Source organism: Chiloscyllium plagiosum, unplaced genomic scaffold, assembly GCF_037043375.1.
Source record: "Chiloscyllium plagiosum isolate Xiang-an unplaced genomic scaffold, Cpla_swu_hap1 HiC_scaffold_27, whole genome shotgun sequence".
Lineage (NCBI taxonomy): Eukaryota > Metazoa > Chordata > Chondrichthyes > Orectolobiformes > Hemiscylliidae > Chiloscyllium > Chiloscyllium plagiosum.
In genome coordinates, this window is record NW_028270165.1 from 88,400,729 (window position 1) to 88,428,051 (window position 27,323).

The window sequence follows — 27,323 nt, forward strand, 5'->3', positions numbered from 1 at the left end:
TAAATAGGGCAACGTCTCCCCGAAATGTAGATTCATTTAGATATGACTGCGTCACTTTACATATTAAGATATTCCTTTTAATGTGCACGCATCCGTTTGAAATATAATCTTGTTCATTTAAATCTCTTTATTTGCAGAAATAGCCCGTTAAAATGTCCATGCCTTTTAAAATGCAGATTTCCCCATTTAGATGTCGGAATCTCTGTTTAAGTTGAGCCGTGAGCTTTCCCAATGTAGACAGGGCTCCTGGAAACGTGGCAGTGTCCCCCCTGCAGCTGCAGAGCGAGACAGGAGAGTTTGTTTTTGTGAATGAGCAGTTGTAGCGCGAGGTGGCTGTTGCTTGGTGACGGTGAGGCTCCCCCGGCCCCGCCCATCCCCCCGGGCAGACGTCACGCGGGGGCGAAGGCGGTTGGGAGGAGAAGTCGCTCGAGCGGGGAAGCGGCGGGAGGGCGGCCGTTAGGAAAATGGCGCCGTGCGGCCCGGGGCAGACACCCGTCACTGGGCACCGCCGCCTTCCTGGCGCAGCTGCTGTGTCACGGCCACACCGGCCGGCTGTACAGCAGCCAGGAGCCGGTGAGCATTCTGGAGGCGGATGGGGTTAAGGGCCTGTTTGGGAACTCGTCGGCCGCCTGGGTGGTGGAGTTCTACTGGTCGTGGGGCGGCCCCTGTGTCAACTATGGGGCCACCTGGAAGGTACTGGGCCCGGGAGGTGAAAGGTGAGGCAGGTTGTGGGGGGGACGGAGGGGAAGGAATGTGGGGCCTGTCCTGTCATAGTGACATTTTATACTCACTTTCCATCAGCTTTTACTGGCGCTTGTGCTGTTTACCCTCACTGTTTGTTTCATCCTTGTGCTTTTTACCCTCTCTGTTACTTGTGCAATTCCTTAGACTAGTGTGTAAATACTAGTGGAGGAGATTATGCACCAGCATATGTTCCTTAGTCTTTGAAGGGATAGGATGTGGAGAATGGTTAGTAAAGCATGTGGTGTACTAAGCCTTGTTAACATGGATATAGTTTGTTATTTGTCAAATTATACTTTGTATTATTTAGAGTCGTCAGAGTTGTACAGCACGGAAACAGACAACTTTGGTCCAACCCGTCCATGTCGACCAGATATCCTAAATTAATCTCGTCCCATTTGCCAGCACTTGGCTCATATCCCTCTCAACCCTTCCCATTTACATACCCATCCAGATGCCTCTTAAGTGCTGTAATTGTACCAGCCACCACCACTTCCTCTGGCAGCTCATTCCATACACACACCACCCCACCCTCTGCATGGAAAAGTTGCCCCTTAGGTATACCTTTTATATATTTCCGCGCTCACCCTAAACCTATGTCCTCTAGTTCTGAACTTCACCCCTACACTGGGGAAAAGTCAAAAACGTTGAGCAGCCAGACAAGATGGAAAAGCAATAAAATGTTGTGCCGTATGGGGAAAACAATTGTGGCTCTACCCTTTTATTCTCCTATTGGCATTTGGACACTTAAAATCTGTCAATAATACCAGCAGCGCCACTGAGCATATTGTGTGCATTCCTGTGTTAACAAGCACGGCCATGTTCACCGGTGTCACCAAAACATTGCACACGTTCCTCACTGTCGGCAGAAAAGGTGTGAGACCTTCTTTTGATTGACCAAGAGTACGACACACACATTTCTCATCCCCTTTTCCATTTATTTTCCATTGTGATGTTCAATTGTTGACTTGCTGCAACTGAAAGGAAAGGGAGTGAATCCAGGGAGGGAACAGACTTGGGAAAAGTTGGGCCAGGTCTGTGACTTAATTGGCAAATAGACATGCAGGAGGCTGGAAGAATGTAGCAAGCCAGGCAGCATCAGGAGGTCAAGTCGATGTTTTGGGTGTCACCCTTGTTGAGGACTGGGGATGGGTGTAGGGAGAGCTGCAGAACGAGGATGTGCTGGGGGAACGGTGGTGAATTGGGGATAGGTGGGGACAAGTAGAGGGTACAACCTGGTTGGTCACTGGTAGGAAGAAATCTGGTTGGTGGCGGCAGGGAGGGGCTAGGAAGGAATTCAAGGGGTGGCGAGGGAGGTTATTTGAAATTGGTGAACTCAATGTTGAGTCCACCAGGCTGTAGGCTGCCCAGGTAGAAGATGTGTTGTTCCTCCAATTTGCGGTTTGGTTCGTTGTGGCAATGGAGGAGGCCAAAGATGGTCATATCAGAAATGGAGTGGGAAGGGGAATTAAAATGGGTGGCGACTGGGAGGTCTGGTCAGCCTCTGCGGACTGGTCCCCAAGTTTATGCTCAGTTTCCCCAGTGTAGAGAAGACCACAATTGGCAAACACGTGGCCAATGTGAAGTTAGAGCTTTTGCTGTGCTTTAAAAAAAAAAGCAGAAAGGAGGTGCATTGTTTAAATGTTGATATACTGTTTTGGGATATGGAGAAAGTGAGGACAGCAGTTGCTGGAGATCAGAGTTGAAAAGTGTGGTGCTGGAAAAGCACAGCAGGTCAAACAGCATTCCAGGAGCAGGAGAGTTGACATTTTGGGCATGAACCCTTTATCAGGAATGACGTGTGGATGTACAAAGGGGCCTCGGCATCCTTGAGGAGAAAGTGAGGACTGCAGATGCTAGAGATCAGAGCTGGAAATGTGTTGCTAGAAAAGCGCAGCAGGTCAGGCAGCATCCAAGGAGCAGGAGAGTCGACGTTTCGGGCATGAGCTTCCTGAAGAAGGGCTCATGCCCGAAACGTTGATTCTCCTACTCCTTGGATGCTGCCTGACCTGCTGCGCTTTTCCAGCAACACATTTTCAGGCCTCAGCATCCTTCCTCACCAGACAATGCCAGTTGTCAGGTGCAGCGAGCAATGAGTCGTGCAAGTGGTACATTAGCAAGAGGAATTGAGTTCAGAAGTGGGGATTTCTTCCTGCAGTTAAGGGGTCATTGAATATATTCAAGGCTGAGTTCATGTGATTTTTGAACAACAAAGAAGTGGATGTTTATAGGGGAAGGTGAGAAAATGTCTGGACATTCATTCCACACACAAACCACTCTCTTTTTTAAAAAAAATGCTGCCCCTCAAGTCTTTTTAAAATCTTTCTCCTCTCACCTTCAAAATTTGCTGCCTAATCTTAAAACCCCCACCCAAGGGCAATGACACCTGTGATTCACCTCCTCTATCCCCCTCATGATTTTATACAACCTCTGCAAGGTTACCTCTCAACCTCCTGTGCTCCAGTGAGAAAAGTCACAGTCTATCTACCAAGATGTAGGTAGATTAATTCCCAGTTATGATGTGTTCAATGCTGGTGCAGGCTCGAAAGACCAAATGGTCTACTCCTGCTCCCAATTCTGACACTCTGTGCCCAGGACAGCAAAAGACCATCAGACATAGGTGCAGAAATTAGGCCGTTCAGCGCATCAGGTCTGTTCATACCACACAATTGTGGCTGATAAGTTTCTCAATCCCATTCTTTCACTTTCTCACTGTAACCCTCGATCCCCAAGAACCTATCTATCTCATGTCGTAAATATCCTCAGTGACCTGGCCTCCACAGCTGTCTATGGCAATGAATTCCATAGGTTCATCACTGTCTGGCTGAAGACGTTTCTCCTTTTCTCTTTCTAAAACGTCTTCCCTTTATCTAAGGCTGTGCCCTCCGCTTCTTGTCTCTCCTACCAATGGAAGCATCTTCCCAACGTCCACTCTGTCCCGGCTGGTCAATATTTTGACCCTTCAGAGTGAGGTACAGCAGTGATTCGGTTTAGCAAAGTGAAAACAGAGGGGGCCTATAAGTTAGAATTTTTGGGGTGGGCAACAGGCTGAGGAGTGTCAGATAGAGTTTAATTCAGAGAAATGAGGTATTGCATTTTGGTTGAGCAATCCAGGCAGGACTGACAGTTAAGGGGAGTGTTGCTAAACAAAGAGATCTTTGAGTTGCAGGTCGATAGGCTAGTGAAGAAGGCATTTGGTATGATTTCCTTTATTTGTCAGAGCATTGAATAAAGGAGTTGTGAGGTCATATTGTGGCTGTACATTGGTTAGGGCATTTTTGGAAACTACGTTAAGTTTTGCTCCCCCTGATATAGGAAAGAACTTGTGAAACTTTGAATGGGGTCGTGAGAATGTTTGTAAGGAAAACTTGTCCTGAAGCATTTAGACTAAAATGTAATGTTGAATTATCGAACACATTTGCTCCACACTAGAAAATAGACAGGCAGGGAGGGTAAGGCATATAAGAACATTTGCCTTAACATCAGTGAATTTGTATAAACAGGATATTGAGTGATCACATTCACGGCTGTTCCTTTGTGAAATGAATAAGTGTTTGATTCTGACCTCGAAATGAAACTCTGTATCAATTACTTCTCTCCCGAATTATTGCCTTTCACTGTTATCTGTCTAGTTCAGAACATGCAGTGCTTTTGTAAAAAAAAAAAAATTCATATAAAGAAAGCGTGTTTGCCACAGCACCGCCTTTGTAAAAAAAACTTGTGTATAAAGATAGTATACAGAGTAGCCCGCCAGGGCTCTTGGAAGAAGAGTGATTGCTACTCTTCTGGGTTAATAGAATCCAGTTAGCTTGTCTTATAGGTATCAGAGTTCTGCTGTAACGGTGATGGTATTAATGAAGAGGATAATTTAAAATTAAACTAAACTGTCTGTAAGAGTTTTATTTTTATTCCAGACTTCCAAAGAGTACGATCTCCGGGATGAACCAAGATAGGCTGACAGGTCTGAGTCCACAAGGGACTCCCTGGGCTGTCTCAATTTGGCGCTGCAAGCAGGGTTCCAACAAGGGCTACATTTGAGTGAAACTGGAAAAGAGGAGTTCCATCGAAGGGTTGGACTCAAGACCAATGGGCCCACAAGGTAAAATTGTACCTTGATTACTCTCTGTCTACATCTGTGTGGTGTTTCCCCCATTTCACTCTCTCGGTACCCTGACGGAACCCTAAATGAGATCGTTTAAATAGGACTAAAAACAGAAACTGTCAGAATTTTACAACGTTGAGAATGTTTTGCAGAAATCATTAGTCTTGTTGTTCATTGTCGGGTTGTTGATTAGTGAAAGTTTTAAGTCGAGATTATCTTCTCTGTTGTATCTGTTCAACTTGGCTTGTCTTGCTTTGCTGTTTGTTGTTTGTTAGTTATGGTTTTGTTCTGTTGGGTGTTCTTCATTTATGAAATATAGAGGGTGGCTGCTGCTTTTGTCATTTATATATAAAAAATAAAGCTGGCCAGTGATACAATTCTTGCATACTTGGTTAAGCAACTATGTGCCACATCCAGGATTTATGAGATATCTGGAATGTGAGTGCCTCATTTCTCTTAAAATGTTCATGTGTATGTACGAGAGAGTGTACATGTGAGACAAACAGAGACTCAGCACTGATTCCCTGCAGCTTGCAGAAAGTTTAATCCTGTGAGATTTGGTTTGGTTGTTGATGAATGAATGTTTGCATTTGTATTTTGTGGGGTTGGAGCCCTTGTTGATCAGTGGTTTTGTGAAGATTTCAAGTAAGTAGGATAACTATGAGTGTGCCCCGAGATAAGATTGAAGACAAATGTCCCCTAACAGAAATAACAAGTCTGTATCCTTAATTATGAGAAACAATTAAGGAGGATATCAGCTGCAGCTGCTCAACAGAATAAGGATTGGTCTCTAGAAGGCACACATGATTTAACTCTATTCACTAAAATTGAACAAGGGATTTGGGAAAAAAGAAAGGGAAGTAAGCAGAAAGAAGTCTTATCAGAGTGGGAAAGGGTAGCTCGGGGGAAAAAATGGGAAAAATCCATGCAATCATCATGGAGACAAAACTGTATTAAAAGGGGAGTTAGTCCATTAACTGAGGAAGGATGTGAACTAAATTGGACAGAACTAAAACGTAAATGTGAAGCACATGATTTAGAAGTAGAATTGGAATAGGCAAGGGAGAAAATTACAAAAACGCGAAGATTCAGAATCTACGTTGAAACGTCAAGGGCACCAAAGAAAAAGGAAACTGGTGAATAAACAACAGACTGCAATTGCAGCTGCGCAGGACGAAGCTCACAAGGACTGTTCCTTGTACCCCACCCTCCCCTCTTCCAAAGACCCATTACTAAAGAATCCTGATCCGTTTGTAGATGGTGGGGGGATACTGATTCGGAGGAGGAAATATTTTATGCCTCTAATTCTGTCAGCTGACCACCTCCGGTTCCCTGGCTGAACCCTCCCCCCTTACTCTGATGACGAACGTGCCAAGGCTCATGACCTTCCCCCAGCTGTTCTGCCGAATAAGAATTCGGCTTACCACAAACCCGGTGCCTACTGTACTAGGAGTCAATTAAAATTAAAACCTGGAAGGAACACTGAACAGACTCCTTTTGATTTCCACTGCCCCTAAACTAATAAGTCCCGAAGACACCGGTGATTTGCAATCAAAGTCTCGGGACCTTAATATCAGACCTTGCACTCACCCTGATGTGGGAGGGCCAAAAAGAAATTTCCCGAATAGAAGAGGTTCCTAACCCACAGGCTCTGAATCCGGGACAAGCCCAATTTATGGATCTTTATCAACCATGGAAACCTCATGACTCTCAAGCATTATCAATAAGGCTGCAGATTATGGAAGGAATCCTGAGGGATCTGTTAATTACATTAATAGGACTAAGACCATTTATAATGCTGCCTCCCAAGACCCAATTCACCTCAGAATGCAGCTTTTTGCCTGAAAAATGGGCGAGTTCTGAGAAATTTTACAAGGTAATAATTATACCCAGCTTGTAGTCCGGCACCCGGTGGAAACTATCAGATTGAATTATTACCTGTCTCCACCAAGCAGTGCATCATGTAGTTGATGTGGGTCAAGTCTTAACATGTAAACCCAGCTCGGGCGAAGAGGCTGAGGAGTTCCTTACCCATTTTAAGGAATGCTATGGCGCTTCTTCTGGTGACACTAACTACCTTACAAGGATGATCATCCCAATTTAATGCCCTATGTATGACTCTCTTACCTGATCAGGTACAGAAAGCTATTAAAACACACAATATCCACTGGCAAGATGCTGAGGTTGCACAATTCAGCCGAGAGGTTTGTTATTTCTGAGAACTAAAGGATCCCAAGAGTAAGGCTACCATCGGCACGGTCAAGACAGAACTTGCCCAAACTGCAGTGGCTAACCTTAAACGCAGGATTCAAAGAAGACCTTTCCGTCTGCAAGGTCAGTCAAGCTAGCAAATGAAACCCTCATACTATTGTCCAGTATGGCACTTCAGTAGAAATGGTACTGTGTATTCACAACATCCCAATGGACCTTGCGGTCCTCCTATGTATCCTTCCCCAACAGTCCATGATGCCCCTATACATCCTCTCATTACTCTTCCCTGCCTCCCCTACCCCCGAGAGTCCCCCAACAACTACACCTTTGTTTCAATTGCAGTGAACTAGGACATTAGTCCAAGAACTGCCCTTTCCATAGCAGTCCCTGGTTCATCACCGCAGTAAAAACAACAGACAATCTCCTGGTCTCCCTCCCCAGTGATCTCAGCAGGTTGCCCCTTTTACTGCACAAAATCCTTTTCAAAACTGACTCCCGGATAGAGAGCAGCTTCCTGCTTTGAATTTTCCCATACTTACCGCTAGCCCAGAAGATGGACCTATGCTAATTCTTAACTGTAATGGCCATGATATTGAATTTATGTTTGACACAGGAGCCACTGTTTCATCACTTCCCGTCCATCTTGCTAATGCTTTTGATTTTCAAAACTCGGACGATGATGAAATCCTGCAATGTTTTGATGGTTCCTCTAATAAACATGCATACGCTGTCCATCTGACAGTGGTGTGGAAAAATTGTGCCACGCTCCCTTTTTGCTTTGTTGTTACGAATGGATTACGTATCCCTCTACTCGCTAGAGATCTCCTCTGTCCTCTAAATATTACTATTGAATGTCATGATGATGGTATCCTGATTCAGGATCCACCTCATTTTGTTCAATGCATCAAAACCAAAGCCTCCTCGATGGTGGTCATTTGATTTGGATCCTTATGCTTTCGATCCTATTTTACATAACGTCCCTCACCCCCACATTACTTTAGCTTATGACTCATCCGGGAATGATCTCAGGCTTGAACACATACTATAATCCCTCACTGGGCACTACTCGGCACGCTTGGGTGATTGGTGAGATCAGATCACTAGCTGGTGGCGTTCTTTTCATGTCAGTTCCTCTTCATAGCTGGAAAACTGGCCCTCTCATTTTCCCCTGTGTCACCACTCTCTTGAACCCAGAACACAAAGCCTAAGAAGTAGGTTTTGACACCAAACTTGCCGTGAAATTCAGCTGCTCACTCAAGGATCAATCCTATTTTATGCACAGCCTTAGTCGATTTATGGCAGTCTTCATCATCATCATGCACACCCTCACCCGCAGGACGCAGTATACCCTGGAGTCTGGGTGGACTCTAAAACACAAGTGGGCCTTGCTAAGGTCCCACCCATCTCCATTCTGAACAAACTTAATTCTGTCTTCCTGTCTATACCTCAATACCCCCTGAAACCAAAAGGTGAAGCTGGCATTCAACCTGTCATTGATTCATTTCTACAGCAAGGCCTTCTAGTCCCATGCCATTCTTCTGTCAATACACCTATCTTTCCGATCCCTAAACCGGGATGTCCTGAATGTCGTTCACGACCTTCGTGAAGTAAATAAAATCATTGAGGCTCATAATCCTCCAGTTGCTATTCCTGCTACTATCCTCAGCCAAGTACCAGTTGATGCCAAGCTCTTCACTATCGTTGACCTCCAACATGCATTCTTTTGTCTTCCTTTGCATCCAATAGCCCAATACATTTTTGCCTTTTTTTAAGGGCCACCAATATATGTGGACTTGCCTACCTCAAGGGTTTATTCAGTCGCCAACACCCTTTTCAGAGATTCTTCACGCCCAGCTTGAATTATTTGAATTTCCTGGAGACATTACCCTAGTTCAATACATCGATTACCCCCTCGCTAGCCCTGACAAAGTGTCCAATCACACTGACTCCACTACCTTTCTCAACCATCCACATCAATGTGGCTATATTGTACCCCCCAGCAAAGTTAAGACTAATCAGAAAGAAGTTAAGTTCCTAGGTACTCTCATTTCTGAATTCGATCGGTGCTTGACACGTGAACGTATTGATCCTATTCTTTGTATTGCCCCTCCAACCACTCCTAAACAGATACGGTAGTTTCTCGACCTCATCAATTATTGCCGACAATGGATTCCTAATTGTGCCCTTCTGATCAAAAATGATCTCCCCGTCCTCGATTAGTGAGCCTTAACGGTATGAACTCACCCCATAACAACTACAAGTCTTTACGGAGCTTAAAACTACCCTCTCTTCAGCACCCATGCTAGGCCGACGTTTGTATGACTGCCACTTTCATCTTTATGTTGCCATCCTTGATACCTGTGCTTCAGCTGTTCTCACCCAGCAACATGGCTCCTCTTGGCGCCCTATTGCCTATTTTTCTACTAAGCTTGACCCTGTTGCTCAAGGTATGCCTTCCTGCACCCAGATTCTCTCTGCCATCCATACTATGGTAGTGGCTGCCTCTAATATAACTTTACATCAAAATGTAGAAGTCTGTACCTCACATTCTGCAGTATCCTTGCTGATTTCTAAACATACTCAACACCTCGTTAAGGTTCGTCTCAGTCGCTGTGAGATTTCATTACTTCTGAATCCGTTTCTCTCCTTTCAATGCTGCTCTAACACTAACCCCCCTACATTCCTGCAGGAAGAACCGCTTGAACTGCCTGATCCTCCCCATGATTGTGTTCTCATAAATGAACTTGTTACTAAACCATGTCCTGATCTTACGGACAACACAGATGTGATCAACAAAACGGGTCAAGATGCAGGGAAGATACCTGCCCAACTGTCGTCTGATTCATATGGATGGAAGTTTACTTGCTGGCTATGATCGCTGTGTGGATGGATCGTGTGGGATGTACTGATAGTTCTTGGTCTCATCCTAGGAATATACACTGTCGTCCGCTTATGCGTGAAATGGACTGTACATTTGTTTTTCACCTAAGCCAAAGAAGAGTCTGCTTAATTGATCCTTGTCTAACCCTCTACCTCCATGCTCGAACTTCCATGCTGAAATCCAGTATCTTTCAGACTCTGCTCCTCTGGACGATGACCTAGCAGAGGAGGCACTTGACTTATTTGAAAATACAAATTGACTGAATGGACTAATTGTTATAAGCCAAGTAGTTGTCATGAATTAACAAAAGAAGGGAATAAGAAAGTCTATAGACATAAAACTTGTCTTTAAACATTTAAACTAAAATATAATATTGAATTATAGAGCACATTTGCTGCACACTAGAAAATAGACAGGCAGGGAGGCTTGGTAAAAGGGGAGAACTCAAGGTATGCAGAAGATTATCAAGTGATAACAGGATACCCTAAGGCAATTAAGTACATTTGCCTTAACAGTGAATCTGTGCAAATAGGACACAGAGTGATAACATTCATGGCTGTTCCCTTGTGAAATTAATGACAGCGTTTGATTCTGACCCCGAAACGAAACTTGGTACTGTCAAAAGCCTTGTAATTGACAGTCAGGTCCTGTGAATTATAATGGATTCTTATTACCCTTTGCAAGCTATGCAAACAGAGGGAAAAACACCTTTGCTGTTAAAAGTCCCTGACTTGAGAGTTCAAAAGGACAAGAGAGAGGAACCATTATAGCACTGGGGCTCCCGAAGCCATTAAAAAATTACCTGCGTTGGATTGAACGTAATTGCATTTTTGAGAGTTTATGATGGTATTGAGTAGCCATTACCGGTTATTAAATATGAACTCTGTAAAAGGTAATGTTGACGAAGCTTTAACTTACTTGCTGTTCTTGCAGACCACTCTACAGACCTTTCAGACTGCCCACTGTCAATTCCAACTAATCAGATCTTATGTCTTATTTGAATCACAACCCTGAAAAGAGAACATGTTTAATTCGAAGACTAATGAATCAGTTTAAATGCAACCTTTTGGTAACATCTCAGCCTCGGGTACAGTATGATTCAGTGCCTAAAAAGCAGGAGTCTGCTCCTAGCTTAGAAATTATTCTCGGCCTAACGTTGAAGAGATTCTGGCACAATGTGTCAGGAAGCCATTTTATGGTCAAAAGTTTGCCCTCCTGCTAAGAAGCCGTTTTGGAAAATAGTTGTATCTGACCTGTGACCTGTGCAAGGTTAGGAACTCTCCAATTAGCTCAGACTGGTACCTCTTTATGATAGGAGTTTATCTCGCTAGCAGGCACCTAACTCGGCTGGATATGTTTTTCCCACCTGATGAATGGCTTAGGGCCTGTAGGAGTGATTAGTCAAGCATACAGAGACCTGTCAATTAACTTTTCTTCCTTACGAATTAAGAACATGCAATGTTTTTGTAAACTTTTGTGTAAAGGAAACCACTTTGTAGCAGTACATCAGAGTAACCTGCCAGGGCACTTGAAGAGTTGGTCCCCTACTCTCCTAGGTTTCTAGAACCTAGCGAGTTTAGCTTATCGGTATCAGTGGAGCTATTGCTAAATAAAGGGGTGAACTAAAATTAAACTAAACTGCCTGTAAGAGAATTTTTTTTATTCCAGACTGTCAAAGAGTACGACCTCTGGGACGAATCGTGAGAGGCTACAGGTCTGACTCCACAAGGGATTCCCTGGGCTGTCTCAAATCCCTACTTTAACACTCCAACTCATCCATGTTGACAAGTTAGCCTAAACAGTCTAGTCCCATTTGCTAGCACTCGGCCCATATCCCTCTAAACCCTTTCATCCAGATTCCATTCAAATGTTGTAATTATACCAGCCTTCATGACTTCCTCAAGCAGCTAATTCCATACCCACACCACCCTTTGCGTTAAAAGGTTGTCCCTTAAGTCCCTTTTATTTCTTTGCCCTCTCACCCTAAATGTATGCCATCAAGTTCTAGACTCCTCCCAACTCAGGGAAAAGACCTTGTCTGTTTATCCTATCAATGTCCCTCATGATTTTATAAATCTCTATAAGGTCGCCTCTCAGCCGCCAACGCTCCAGGGAAAACAGCACCAACCTATTCAGCTTATCCCAATAGCTCAAATCCACCAACCCTGGCAATGTCCTTCTAAATCTTTTCTGAACCCTTTCAAGTTTCACAACAAACTTCTGACAGGTAGGAGACCAGAACTGCACACAATATTCTAAAAGTGGTCGAACCAGTGCCCTGCACAGCTGCAACATCACCTCCCAACTTCAATACTTGATACTCTGACCAATAAAGGAAAGCATTCCAAACACTGCCTTCGTTATCCTATCTACCTGTGACTCCACTTTCAAGGAGCTATGAATCTGCACTCTTTGTTCAGCAACACTCCCTTGGATCTTACCATTAAGTGTATAAGTCCTCCTCTGATATGCTTTTCCAAAATGAAGTGCCTCATATGTAAAAAAAAAATTAAACTCCATCTGCCACTTCTCAGCCCATTGGCCCATCTGATTAAGGTCCTGTCATCCTCTGAGCTAAGCATCTTCACTGTCCACTACACCTCTAATTTTAGTGTCATCTGCAAACTTAGTAACTATACCTCGTATATTGACATCCACAGCATTTATATAAATGATGAAAAGTAGTGGACCCAGCACCCATCCTTGTGGTATACTACTGGTCACAGGCCTCCAGTCTGAAAAGCAACTCTCCACCACCACCCATAAGACCATAAGACATAGGAGTGGAAGTAAGGCCATTCGGCCCATCGAGTCCACTCCGCCATTCAATCATGGCTGATGCGCATTTCAGCTCCACTTACCAGCGTTCTCCCCGTAGCCCTTAATTCCTCTAGACAACAAGAATCTATCAATCTCGGCCTTGAAGACATTTAGCGTCCCGGCTTCCACTGCACTTCGTGGCAATGAATTCCACAGGCCCACCACTCTCTGGCTGAAGAAATGTCTCCGCATTTCTGTTCTGAAATGACCCCCTCTAATTCTAAGGCTGTGTCCACGGGTCCTAGTCTCCTCGTTTAACTGAAACAATTTCCTAGCATCCACCTTTTCCAAGCCATGTATTATTTTGTATGCCTCTATTAAGTCTCCCCTCAATCTTCTGAACTCCAACGAATACAATCCCAGTATCCTCAGCCGTTCCTCATATGTTAGACCTGTCATTCCAGGGATCATCCGTGTGAATCTCCGCTGGACACGTTCCAGTGCCAGTATGTCCTTCCTGAGGTGTGGGGACCAAAACTGGACACAGTACTCCAAATGGGGCCTAACCAGAGCTTTATAAAGTCTTCGTAGTACATCTCTGCTTTTATATTCCAACCCTCTTGAGATAAGAGACAACATTGCATTCGCTTTCTCTATCTTCCTACGTGTGAGCTGGTTCTGTATCCAAATGGCTAGTTCTCCCTGTATTCCATGATATCTAACCTTGCGAACCTGTCTCCCTTGGGGAATCTTGTCAAACGCCTTACTAAAGTCTATCTAGTACCCTGGCATGTAGGCCATCAGGCCCAGGGGACTTGTCTGCCCGCAATCCTAATAGTTTGCTGTGTACCTTTTCCCTCTCAACGTGGATTGTTTAAGTTCTATCCTTTCTATCACCTCTGATTTGCCCGTTCCAATAGGAATAGCACTATTGTCCTCCAGCTTGAAAACTGAGGAAAAGTATTGACTAAGCTCTCTGCCATTTCAGTGTTCCTCCTATTAACTCACCGGTTTCATTTTCCAAGGGACCATAGCGACTCTGATCCCTTTAGCATGCCAACAGAAGCTTTTGCTATTCTTTTTGATATTTTGCGCTAGGTTTCTTTCGTAATTTATCTTTATTCGTTTTTTTAGTATCCCTTCGATTATGTTTGCAAGTTTTCCAATGTTTCAGCCTTCGAGGTCTGGAATAACATTTCGAAAAAGACTGAAATTTTTTTAAAAAACGTTAAAACTTAAAGACAAACCCACCTTTCAGGTGGCTGGCGAGGGGAGCAGGGAACACATTGGCCCCGCCCCCATTGTCTCCGATTGGTTGGATGCCTCGTCGAACCGCGCCCACTACACGCGGGGTGACGTCACGGTCTGGTCACCCAGCCCCTTGAGTTGGCGCATGTGCAGTGTAGGTCATGTAGCGAGACAAAGGCAGTGTTACTGAGTGGGAGAGGAATGGCGCCGGTGGCTTAAGGAACAAGAACAGGACCCGCTGGGAAAACTGAGCAGCCCTGGCTGCATGTGTCAAGAGAATCCGAGGAAACGTCACGGGTCCAGTGATCCTCCTTCAGAACAGAAACAGGTTTCGGAAACATCCCGGAGAGGTCGCCAGGCCTGAGCGCCCGGGGAGAGGGGACAGTGAGTACCTACCTCGACACTGTCCTATTCCCCCCGAGTCCAGGAACTCCCCACATACGCCCTCCACCTCCTCCAAGACTTCCGTTTCCCCAGCCCCCAACGCCTCATCTTCACCATGGATACCCAATCCCTCTAACCTCCATCCGCCATGACCAGGGCCTCCAAGCCCTCCGTTTCTGCCTCTCCCGACGTCCCCAACAGTACCCTTCCACCGACACTCTCATTCATCTGGCTGAACTGGTCCTCACCTTTACCAATTTCTCCTTCGAATCCTCCCACTTCCTCCAGACCAAAGGGACAGCCATGGGCACCCGTATGAGCCCCAGCTATACCTGTCTCTTTGTTGGCTACGTAGAACAGTCCATCTTCCACAATTAAAACGGCACCACTCCCCACCTCTTTCTCCGCTACATTCATGACTGCATTGGCGCCATCTCGTGCTCCCGCGAGGAGGTTGAGCAAACTTCACTGACACATTCCACCCTGACCTTAAATTTACCTGGACCATCTGACACCTCCCTCCCCTTCCTGGACCTCTCCATCTCCATTAATAACGACCGACTTGACACCGGCGTTTTATAAACCCACCGACTCCCACAGCTACCTGGATTACAGCTCTTCCCACCCTACCTCCTACAAAATGCCATCCCGTATTTCCTATTCCTTTGCCTCCGCCGTATCTGCTCCCAGGAGAACCAGTTCCACCACAGAACACACCAGATGGCCTCCTTCTTAAGATACTGCAATTTCCATTCCCACATGGTTAAAGTGCCCTCCAACGCATCTTGTCCACATCCCGCCCTCAGACCCCACCCCTCCAACCGTAACAAGGATAGAACGCCCCTGGTGCTCACCTTCCACCCTACCAACCTTCACATAAACCAAATCATCCTCCGACATTTCTGCCACCTCCAAACAGACCCCACCACCAGGGATATATTTCCCTCCTCATCCCTTTCCACCTTCCGCAAAGACCGTTCCCTCTGTAACTACCTGGTCAGGTCCATGCCCCCCTACGATCCACCCTCCCATCCTGGCACTTTCCCCTGCCACCGCAGGAATTGCAAAACCTGCGCTCATACCTCCTCCCACACCTCCATCCAAGGCCCTAAAAGAGCCTTCCGCATCCGTCAAAGGTTTACCTGCACATTCACCAATATCATTTATTGTATCCGTTGCTCCAGATGTGGAGACTGGACGCCTCCGAGCAGAGCGCTTTAGGGAACACCTCTGGGACACCCGCACCAATCAACCACACCGCCCTGTGGCCCAACATTTCAACTCCCCCTCCCACTCTGCCGAGGACATGGAGGTCCTGGGCCTCCTTCACCACTGCTCCTTCACCACCAGATGCCTGGAGGAAGAACGCTTCATCTTCCGCCTTGGAACACTTCAACCCCAGGGCATCAATGTGGACTTCAACAATTTCCTCATTTCTCCTTCCTCCACCTCACCCCACTTCCAGACTTCCAGCTCAGCACTGTCCCCATGACTTGTCCTACCTGCCTATCTTCTTTTCCACCTATCCACTCCACCACCCTCTCCCCACATACCTATCACCATATTCCCACACCCACTCACCTATTGTACTCTGTTACTTTCTCCACACACCCACCCTACTCACATTTATCTCTCCACCCTTCAGGATCTCTGCCTGTATTCCTGATGAAGGGCTTTTGCCCGAAATGTCGATTTTACTGCTCCTCGGAAGCTGCCTGAACTGCTGTGCTTTTCCAGCACCTTTCTAATCTCGACTCTGGTTTCCAGCATCTGCAGTCATTGTTTTTACCGAGAGGAGACAGTGAGACAGGAGAGGATTGGAAACCGCGGGAGGAGGGAGACTGGGGAGTTTATAAAGTCCTAGGGGAGGCCTGAGGCCGCGAATAAAAGCTCCACAGGCCCAGTGTTAACTTTGTTTGGGGAAGGACCTCTGGGGGCAACCGGTCGCCATATTCGTGAGGGTAAGATGCATGTTGTCTTGGGGCGGGGAGCGCGAGCATCCATCTTGGTGAGGGCGCCATCAACTGTCATTTCTGGGAGAGAATTCCAACTTTGTGGCAGCCTTTGTGTCAACCAGAATTTTCTCATTCTGGACGTAAGTTTGCTCGCTGAGCTGGAAGGTCATTTTCAGATGTTTCATCACCATACTAGGTAACTTCATCAGTGAGTCGAGTGAAGCGCTGGTATTATGTCCTGCTTTCTATTTATGTCTTTTGGTTTTAGGATGGGTGATATCATTTCCATTCTTTTTTCTCAGAGCATGTGAGATGGGGTCCAAATCAATAGATTTCCAGTTGGAATGACATGTTCCAAGGAATTCTTGTGTGTGTTTCTGGTTGGCTTATTGGATAGTGGCTTGTCATAGGATGAATGTATGGTCCCAGTCAACATGGTGTCCTCCTTTGTTTGTATGTAAAGATACTAGTGATAGTGGATCATGTGTTTTTGTGGCTAGTTGATGATCATATGTCCTGGTGGCTAGTTTTATTCCTGTTCGTCAGATGTCGTGTTTGTTACAGTTATAGAATCCCTATGTGTGGGAATATGCCCTTCGGCCCAACAGCTCCATACCGACCCTGTAGAGAGTATGCCAGCCAAGCCTATTCCTCTACAATTACCCCTGACTTATGTACCATTATGGGCAATTTTAGCATGGCCAATTCACTTAGTCTGCGTATCTTTGGATTGTGGGAGGAAACCGGAGAACCCGGAGGAAACCAACACAGACATTGGGAGATTGTGCACACTCCACACAGACAGTCACCCCAGGATGGGATTGAACCCAGGTCCCTGGTGCTGTGAGGCAGCAGTGCTAACCACTGAGCCACCGTGCCGCCCCCTTATATTTCAACAGTCTTTCAACTTTAAACACATTCATCACAGTCTTCCCAGAGGATTAGACTGTTCTCTCTCATTAGAGATGGCTGGTCGTGGTTTTCTTGAGGGTCACCACACCTCAGCTGAGGGGAAAGGCCGAGAAGGAGTTCCTCACATTTCTCCAACTTGGGTGATACATAACGTGAAGCACCTTGGTGTACTTTTGTTGAAGTGTGACCATCAGTATTAGCTGCTGCTATTGCTGTCATTTATTGGCAAGACTCATGTCAAGTGAAACAATTCCAGCAAGAAATTGGCAGCTGGCAGAGCTCCCCCACCCAATGCCAAAAAAGTGAATGCTTTTGTTGGTGAAAGAAAATTGGCAAAGAAAAAAAAATTAAAGTATCATGTACCTTCAGAAGGAGTGGAAGGGTTGATTTTTCAAAATAAATGAAAACAATATTTATGAAGTGGAGCAACAAACTAAATTAACAACGCAGGTTTCTTTTCACATAACTGCACTACTGCAAATGTCTGTATTATGGGAAAATGTTATGTACTAAAATATGTTCTTATTTTGTAAAGAGTCCGGTCAATAGGTTTAATTTTGTCAACAGTGATCAATAAGATCTTGATTTATACAGCATCTATGTGAGATACACTGGGAGTTAATATTTGATCGAGTAAGTCTCCACTGACCACCACAAGAACAAAGTTTTTCCCTGTCTGAACTGTCAGAAAAGATGTGCTTTCTTCACAAATTTTGACTTCTTGATGTGTTTGTATGTCTTGCAATATTTGATTTTAAAGTATGTAATTTACAGTGAAAATGAATTGTTTGTGCTTTTAATGTTGATTTTAAGGTATGCTGATAAGAAACGGTGTATGCATTTAGGCCGTCGAAAAATAGAATGCTTTTCATACTCAAAGTTGCTGTGCAAACAAAACACAATTTGGGAGGTGATGGTTGTTCCCTATCTCAAAGCCAATATAAATAATACCTGTGGTGTCAACACATGCAACCACTGCCTTTCACTTTTTTTTTGAAAATCATTGGGAATTTAACACATCACACTACTGCAGCAAAATCTGAGCACGTTACATCGGGCTTCCCATCAGGATGCTGTAACAAACCTCAACCTAATTTGGGATGTTGGGGAAAGTGCAAAATAAATGAATCACTAGTACATACCCTGTGGTTAAAGAGCGCTACAACAGTATTGTACGGACATGTCAGCTGTCTTGGTGAGACCGAACTTTACTCTGCGACACCTTGATTGGTTGTCGCTGACTGCATGTAAAACGAAACATTATGGAGTAAAGACATTTTTGCGACAGAAAATGTTTTATTTGGCCTTCAGCAGTCACACCTTCACTTTTACCATATATTTTGCTGCTTATTTTGATTTAACTTGATGATATATAACCTCAGTTGCTAAACAACCCTCAGTGGAGCCTCCAGCGTTATTTGAGATCAAACACAAAAGCCAATTTCTTCCGAATACAAAATGTTGCTGACTACAAAGAAAAATCATACAAAAGCTTTTATCAACACCCAGATCGATTTACCGCAAGAAATAGCAGTATTGGCCATTCTGCTCCACCATTCAGTGAGATCATGTCTGATCTGATAACCCTCAATTTCATTTTCCTGCCTTTTCCCCAAAACCCTTGATTCCCCACTGATCTTCCTTTGACACCTTCAATTTTTCAGAAGTTTAACTTATCTAGAACTTTGAAGACTGAGACACTTGGACACACAGTAGCAACATCAATCCTTGTTAATTGTCCTTGCTTCTGTGCCACAGAAAATTGTTTTCTGGATCCTTGTTTGAGTCTACAAACTGCTCAATAAGCTCAAACAACCCTCTTCTGTTCTTCTAATGAGCCAATATCTCTGATAGCTCCATTTCAATGAAACTGAAAAAGCTTCCTATCACTTTTGGTTGCAGCCAATAGGGCCAGGATTAAAGATGATTCTCATTTTCCTAAATACTTGGAATAGATTCAATTGATTTTAAACAAACAAGTTCTGATACATGTTCGGGTTCGTTTGAGAAGTTTAGCAGAATTGTTTTTCTCAGATGGGACAATGAAACTTCTTTAGATTGTTTCCACTATTGGAGGTCTACCTCCAGTTCTTTTTCTTAGCACATTATAATGATCTTCTGAACTAGCTTTATTTCATTATATCCATCCCTTCAAACAAACCAATTCTTCCCATAAGTAAATTCATCCATCTCCAGCACATTCTAGGTGATATTGTTCCTTAAATTCCATTAAAATGTCCTATCTCTTTCCTTAAATCTATGCCCCCTAATTGCTGAAGCCGTCCACCAAGGGGAAAAGTTTCTTCCTATCTAGACCCTAAGTGTCTTATCTGTACAAACAGGTCCTCACCCAGCCTTCTCTGCTCTAAGGAAAATACCCTCAGCCGATCTAATCACTCTCATAGCTGAAACCCACCAACCTGCACCACCCTGGGTTAGTATTCCCTTCTGCACCCTTTCTAGTGCCATCACATCCTTCTAATAATGTGACGACCAGATCCACTACTCCAGCTGTGGCCCAACGAATGTCTTGTACAGTTCCATCATGATCTCCTGGTCTCATGTTTAATGCCTTAACTATTCAGGGCAAGTGTTTCATATGCCCCCTTAACCATTTCATCCACATGTCCTGTTGCCTTCAAGACTCTATGAACACATATACCTTTCTCTGATCTTCAGTATATTCTAAATTCTTGTGATTCTTCATGTACTCCCTTGCCTGCTGATCCTCCTGAAATGTATCATCTCAATCTTTTCAGGATTGAACTCCATCTGTCATTGTTCTGCCCATCTGACCAACCCATCTTTATTGTCCTGTCGTCTAAAACTTTCCTCCTTGCCATATATTAGTGTGGGTTCTGAATTTCTTTTGGGCCTGATTTATTTAGGTTGCATTGTGTTTATTTTGTGGGATATTTTAAGAAGATTGGGAGGACACTTGGATCCAGTATCTGTTTATACCCAAAGAAAAAACTCAAACCAGAATTTTTTTTTATCCAATGTTTTCCCTGGTAACATTTTCACAATGACTTCAATTCCTGAACACCCTTCGCTTAACTTAAACTATGTTCAAATCAAGACATTACTGAATGGAGATCATAACTTCTTGTACTATTAAATCTGTCTCAAGCAATGCTGCAAATTAGGTAACCTTGCATTATTATTTTATAACTGTGCTCAAAACCTTTTCTAAAAAGTGACCGGATGAAGATTGAAGTTGACTGAACTGCTTTCTTCATTTTATAATATTGCCAAAAAAAGTACATGTTCAAACATATGCAATATTTTTCTTTCTCTAAAATAGGTAATGAGGTGAAAGGGAATAATGGACAAAGCATTGAAAACAATGCTGACTCTAATTCAGCAAGTATGTTCTTTTCAATAAGTTTAATTCAATATTTACATTAATTACAGTTGTGGGTGACACAAATAACAATACTTTAAGGCTGTTACTTAAGTTTAGAAATTCAATCACACTCTGTGTAGATGGCTTAAAATCATTATATCAAAAGCTTAAATTGCTTGCATAAAACACGAAACCTCAGTTATGTTTATTATTTCCCAAAATGGGTTATCAAGTAAAAGTATTATTGGAGATTTGATGACAGCGGGCAAAATGGCAACTCTAATTTCGCAAGTATGCAAGGTTTAAGCTTAAAATGCATGACGGGTTTATTTATCCAAGAAATAAGCACCTTTACTCTCTCTAATATTAGCTCCAATTATCAATATTTGATATGAAATTAGAAGATCTAGCTTGAGAAATCTACAACGTATTGCCACACGCTTGCCATAAATACGACAGGAACACAGTAAAAGTAGTGAAAATTAAGTCAGATCTTTGTGGTTACTGATCCATAAGATACAGAAGCAGAATCAGTCCATTCGACTTGTTGAGTCTGCTCCACCATTCGATCATGGCCAATGTGTCTCAACCCCATTCTCCTGCATCCTCCCTGTAACCCTTGATTTCCTTACTAATCAAGAGCCTATCTTTATCTGTTTTAAAAGCACTCAGTTACTTTCCTCATTTCAGTGGCAATGAGTTCCACAGAGTCACCTCTTTCTGACTGAAAAAAATCTTCCTTATCTCATCCCAGCATTTCTTGCCACCGAGAACTATGGGGGCAGAGTCCATGTCTATACTTCCTTGCATGGTAACTTGTAAATAACATTTATTTTTTCAGGTTCATTAGCTGCTGCTTAAGTGTGTTGGTAGATTTGTGGGCTACCATGATGTGGAGAGGTTTGAGTTGTCTGGACATCATTTCACAGATGTCTTTGATGTGAGGTAATGTGGCTAGGGTTTCTGCGCATGTGTCTGCTTTGAGTTTGTTGTTGAGAAATCAGCGGACAGGGTTTATTGGGTACCGTTCTTCTTGAATATGCTGTATAAGTATTTATCTTCTGCTCTTCGTAGTTTCTGGATGGTGCAGTGTGTAGTGGCTCGTTGAATAGTGTCCTGATGCAGATTTGTTTGGGATGATTTGCTTCTGCATTAGGTACTTGAGTCTGTGTATGTTGTTTTCCTGTAGACGTTAGTCTGAAGTTCCCTATTGACTGTTCGCTCTACTGACATCAAGGAATGGCACTTTGTTGTTCTCTTTTGTGAATTTTATGCCAGTAAGGATATTGTTGATGGTGTTGTAGGTTTCCTCTAATTTGTTTCATTTTGTGATGACAGGTGTCATCTCTGTGGCGGACCCAAAATTTGGGTTGGAGCGTTGGGAGGGCTGTTTGTTCGAGTCTCTGCATTATTGCTTCTGCTAGGAACCTTGATATTGGTGGTCTCATGGATGTTCTGTTGATTTGTTTGTAGGGCTTGTTATTGAATGTGAAGTGGGTGATAAGATACGGGTCCACAAGCTTGACAATGTTATCTTTGCTGATGAAGTTGGTGCTGTTTGGTGTTTGTGTCTTTGGTGGTTCTTGTAGTGTAGTCAGTGTTTCTTTGGCCACGTTGATGTTAATGGATGTGAACGGGGCTGTTACGTCAAAGGACAGCATTATTTCATCCTCTTCTATCTTGGTGTCTTTGATGTTCAGGAATTCTTGGGTGGAGTGAATGGAGTGGCATGAATCTTCTACTCAGTTTTTTAGTCTTCACTGGAGGTCTTTGACTAGTCTGTATATTGGTGTTCCAGGTAGTGAGACTATGGGCCTGAGGGGTGCTCCTGGTTTGAAGAGGAGGAGAACAACAACAAACTGCCTTTCCTAGATGTCACAGTAGAGCGAACAGTCAAGGGGAACTTCACACTAGCGTCTACAAGAAACAATACACACGGACCAAATATCTAACTATAGAAGCAATCATCCCAACACCCACAAACGAAGCTGCATCAGGAGATTATTTCAACGAGCCACCACACATTGCAGCACAGAGGAACTGCGAAGAGCAGAAGAGAAATAAGTATACGTACTCCAGAACGGATACCCAATAAACCCAGAAGAGAAATAAGTTTACGTACTCCAGAACGGATACCCAATAAACCCAGTCCGCCGATTTCTCATTGAGGCTTCCAAGCTGACCCTCAAATTTGGTTTGTCCCTGCATTCTTTCCTGGCTGTCTTTTCTGGGTTTTGAAAACTTTCCTCTGACTGCAGATAAGAATTGGGAAGTTGTGTTGTGGCTGATAGGACATTGGGTAGACCACTTTTGGAATATTGTGTGCAATTCTGGACTCGCTCCTATCAGAATGATGTTGTGAAACTTGAAAGGGTTCAGAACGCATTTGAAAGGATGTTGCCAGGGTTTGAGCTGAATGGGCTGTTCTGTTTTTCCTCGTGCATCAGAGGCTGAGGGGTGACTGAGAGTCATTAATAAAATCATGAGAGGCATGGATAGGGTAAATAGACAAGGACATTTCCCTGGGTGAGAGAGTCCAGAACTAGAGGGTAAAAGGTTTAGGGTGGAGGAGGGCAAGATTTAAAAGGGTCCGAAGGACTAACCTTTTCATGCAGAGGGTGGTGTGTGTAAGGAATGAGCTCCAGTGGAAGTGGTGGATGTTGATACAGCTATGACATTTAAAAGGCATCTGGATAGGTATATGAATCGGAAAGGTTTAGAGGGATATGGGCCAAGTGCTGGCAAATGGGACTAGATTAGGCTAGGATATCTGGTTGGCCCGAAGGGGCTGTTTCTGTGCTGTAGATCTGACTCTGGCTTGCCACTAACATTTGCCATGTCTGTATATTTAGTTTCTCTCGGGTTGTCTGTGTCAATGCCTTGATGTCTCATTCCACCCACCACCCCCCCCCACCCACCACAGGGACGATAACCACTTCATGTCTGGTTCTTTATCAAGAAGCTGTATTGCAGGTTCAACCTGAATTTACACTTGTTTTGCTTCCCAAAATCAGACTTGCTCACTCTCAGCAATATCCCAATATCCTGAAAGATATTAACTTTCACATGGTGTTATCCAAAATTCGAAGGTGTCAGTCCTGACGTTTTTGCTTTTTCTGTCCCTGTAAGATCCTGAATCAGCACCTTCAGGAGAATTAATTTGAGGGAGTGAGAATAGAGGAAGAGAGAGAGTGTGGGATGCTTTCAATTTTATGGAACAGCAAAAGAAAAAAATGTTCTGCAGAAAGTGGAGTAGCTTGTTCTGAACTTCTACCCTGGACTGACCGTGATGACTTTTGGAATCTCTTTTTTTCTAGAGTATTTGAAGATCTGAAGACTGAAGGTTAAAAATCAACAGATGAAGGGCCTATGCCTGAATCGTCGATTCTCCTGCTGTTTGGATGCTGCCTGACCTGCTGTACTGTTCCAGCACCGCACTTTTCAACTCCTCTCCAGCGTCTACAGTCCCCACTTTCACATCGATGTCTGACAGTCACTCAATCCATCGGGACCTCAACGATTTTGAACCATGATTCTGTGAGAAGGAGCAAAACATTTTGGTTCCTGTTTCAGACCATTTTCAGCATTAGTGGGACTGAATGAGAGTCTCTACTGTTACAGCGCACTGTGTGTAAAGCCTGAAACAGTTATACGGCCAGGAAAGAGGAATTTACTGTGGGCAGGGGCCATACACAGGGCTGTAGCTGCGGCCATGGTGAAACCAGAGGAATCCCACACCGTGGAGAAACCATGGAAGTGTTGCGACTGCGGGAGAGGCTTCAATGCCCCATCTGTCCTGGAGATTCATCGGCGAAGTCACACCGGGGAAAGGCCATTCTCCTGCCCCGAGTGTGGGAAAGGCTTTACTTGCTCCTCCCACCTGCTGGACCACCGCCGAGTCCACACTGGGGAGAAGCCATTCTCCTGCCCTGAGTGTGGGAAGGGCTTCACCTACTCCTCCCACCTGCTGGCCCACCAGCGCGTCCACGCTGGGGAGAGGCCCTTCCCCTGCTCTGAATGTGGGAAGGCCTTCAGCAAATCCTCGGACCTGCTGAAGCACCAACGGGTCCACAGAGGGGAGAGGCCATTCAGCTGCCCTGAGTGCGGGAAGGCCTTCAGTGATTCCTCTATCCTGCTGAGGCACCAGTGGGTCCACACGGGGAAAAGACCGTTCTCGTGCCCTGAGTGCAGGAAGGGCTTCACCCGCTCTTCTGCTCTGCTGACCCATCTGCGGGTCCACACGGGTGAGAAGCCCTTCAGCTGCCCCGAGTGTGGGATGGCCTTCAGCAGGTCTTCCCACCTGCTGAGGCACCAGCGGGTCCACACTGGGGAGAGGCCCTTCTCCTGCCTCCAGTGCGGAAAGTGCTTTACCCAGCCCTCCAACCTGCTGACCCACCAGCGGATCCATACCTGCGAGAGACCGTTCTCCTGCCCCGAGTGCGGGAAGGGTTTTGCTGTTTCCTCTAACCTCGTGGCCCACCGGCGGGTCCACACAGGGGAGAGGCCATTCAGTTGTCCCGAGTGCGGGAAGGCCTTCAGCAATTCCTCTGCTCTGCTTAGGCACCGGCGCGTCCACACCGGAGAGAAGCCGTTCTCCTGCCCCGAGTGTGGGAAGGGCTTTACCCGCTCCTCCACGCTACTGACCCACCGGCGGGTCCACACGGGGGAGAGGCCATTCAGCTGCCCCGAGTGCAGGAAGGCCTTCAGCGATTCCTCTGCCCTGCTGAAGCACCAGCGAGTCCACACTGGGGAGAGGCCCTTCAGCTGCCCTGAGTGCAAGAAGAGGTTTACGTTTTCCCGCAACTTGCGGAAGCACCAGCGGGGGCACCAGCGCTCACAACAATCAGATTCCACCGCTGACATTGCCATGAGTCCCCCCCAGGACTGATTCTCCTGACAGTGGGAGAGTTGGTGCACTGTATTTGTTTTCCATTGGACTGCAACCCCACGGTGGCTCAGGGGTGGCATGGTGGCTCAGTGATTAGCACTGCTGCCTCATGTCACCAGGAACCCAGGATCAATTCCACCCTTGGGGCGACTGTCGGTGTGGAGTTTGTGGAGTATAGGAGAATGGATGAGATAAGAAACTGCTGCCTTTCTTGAGACAAGTCTCCCGGAGAGAAGTTGCAGACTGATTGTCTGATCTGTTGATCCTCACAGTGCCCCATTGCCCTCAGTTAACAGGAGGAGGTCCACACAGATGTACCGAAGCCCCTCTTTAGACAGTGGAAGGAAACTGTGCAGACAGGGAAAACGTGCAAACTCCACACAGACAGTTACCTGAGGCTGGAATTGAACTTGGGTCCCTTATGCTGTGAGGTAGCAATGCTAAGCAGTGTGCCACCCCAAAATGTTATAAAATTTGAATAAACCTACTAAGTTGGAAATGTGTCCATATCAAGAACTTACTATAAATGTTTGTTTGGAAGCAAAAGTCCATCGGAATTGTCTTTGGGATGGATCCAAAACTTACTTCGTTAATACTTTGACCTCTGGAACTGTCTGCCAGAGAGTGTGTTGGAGTCGGATTCAATTATGGATCATTAAACTGAAAAGGAAAGCAATTGCAGTGTTTAGTGAAGAATAGTACAAGGTACTGTAGTGGATGTCAGAGAATGAGTTTCATGATTTGGGGCTGTTCACTTGCTTCTGTTACCATTTCAGGTTGCTAACTTTTCGTTAGCATCCTGCACATGTTGGGATTTTTTCTCCTTTCTAGTATCTACTTGAGTGACTCAGTGACAAATCTAGTTTATGAATTGTTCCTATGATATCTCATGAGAGGGTTTATGATATTCACAGTGTGTCCAAGTGAGGACAAACAAACTGTTCATCTTAAATATTTGATTTTAAACAATGGAAATAAAATTAATATTTGGAAAACACACAACTTGCTGTGTAGTAAGATCATCAGAAATAGGAATGGGAGTAAGTAATTGACCGTTGAGATGCTCTGTCTTTCATTTATCTAAATTCTCTTTCCTGCACTTGTTTTTTCATGACTTCATCTGCTGAAGTGACTACACTCCCAAAAGCTTGTGATTTCAACATAAGAGCATAAGAACTAGGAGCAAGAATCGGCCTTCTGGCCCGCTCCACCACTCAATAAGATCATGACTAATCTTTTCGTGGACTATGCTGCACTTACCTGCGTTTTCACCATATCCCTTACGTTTTTGAAAAATAAAAGAATTATCTACTGCTTCTAGTAATTGCTGAAGTAATGTTAAATACTTCCTGTGCAAGGAATTCCATAGATTAACAACCCGCTGGGTGAAGAAGTTTCTTCTCCGTTCAGTTTTCAACCTGCTTCGTCTAATCTTGAGGCCATGCGCTTTTATCTTAGTCTCACCTACCAATGCAACATCATACTTCTATTTCTTTCATAATTTAATATATTTCTGTAAGATCCCCTCCAAACAAACCTGCTGGACTATAACCTGGTGTCATGTGACTTATGACTAAAAACTTGTTATTACGCATCCTCATAGCGAAGAAGGTAGGGACACTACTACTGCGCCATAAAAAAAAACCTCTGCAGCAAATAGGCCTTCTTCTATTGAATGAATGGGCAGAGGTTTCTTCTTAACATAGGATGCAAATATTATACCCTCAGAGCCCTTTACACTAAATTGAGCCCTCTTCGGTTGAATGAATGGATGTGGAGGTGCCACAGTTGAATTGGTTGATAACGTTAAAAATCACATCTTCTCCCTGAATATGTGACATTACCACTATAGCCCCAGAGCCCGTTGCAGTAAATTGGGTCATCTGCTGTTGAAA

General features: G+C 44.6%; 2 protein-coding genes across 15 annotated transcripts in view; both read left to right on the top strand.

The window, feature by feature from the left end:
* The window catches only part of LOC148144900 (uncharacterized), a 492,750-nt gene that overhangs the window by 460,841 nt on the left and 4,586 nt on the right, over positions 1-27,323 (top strand). The gene's annotated exons all lie outside the window — the stretch shown is intronic.
* On the top strand, positions 447-26,421 carry LOC148144918 (uncharacterized). Of its 14 annotated transcripts, XM_087975161.1 has the most exons (5): positions 580-716; positions 4,656-4,840; positions 6,979-7,177; positions 20,499-20,561; positions 23,858-26,421. In XM_087975161.1, exon 5 carries the CDS (start codon positions 24,253-24,255, stop codon positions 25,426-25,428), a length of 1,176 nt encoding a protein of 391 aa, XP_087831287.1. In that variant the 5' UTR covers positions 580-716; positions 4,656-4,840; positions 6,979-7,177; positions 20,499-20,561; positions 23,858-24,252; the 3' UTR covers positions 25,429-26,421. The 14 variants fall into 14 exon arrangements, with proteins under 14 accessions (XP_087831291.1, XP_087831287.1, XP_087831286.1 ...); XM_087975165.1 differs by lacking the exons at positions 580-716; positions 6,979-7,177 and adding an exon at positions 447-573; XM_087975160.1 differs by lacking the exon at positions 6,979-7,177.

Excerpts from the sequence above, each read along its gene's own strand:
- LOC148144918 (XM_087975165.1), top strand. The coding sequence starts at position 24,253 with ATGGTGAAACCAGAGGAATCCCACACCGTGGAGAAACCATGGAAGTGT.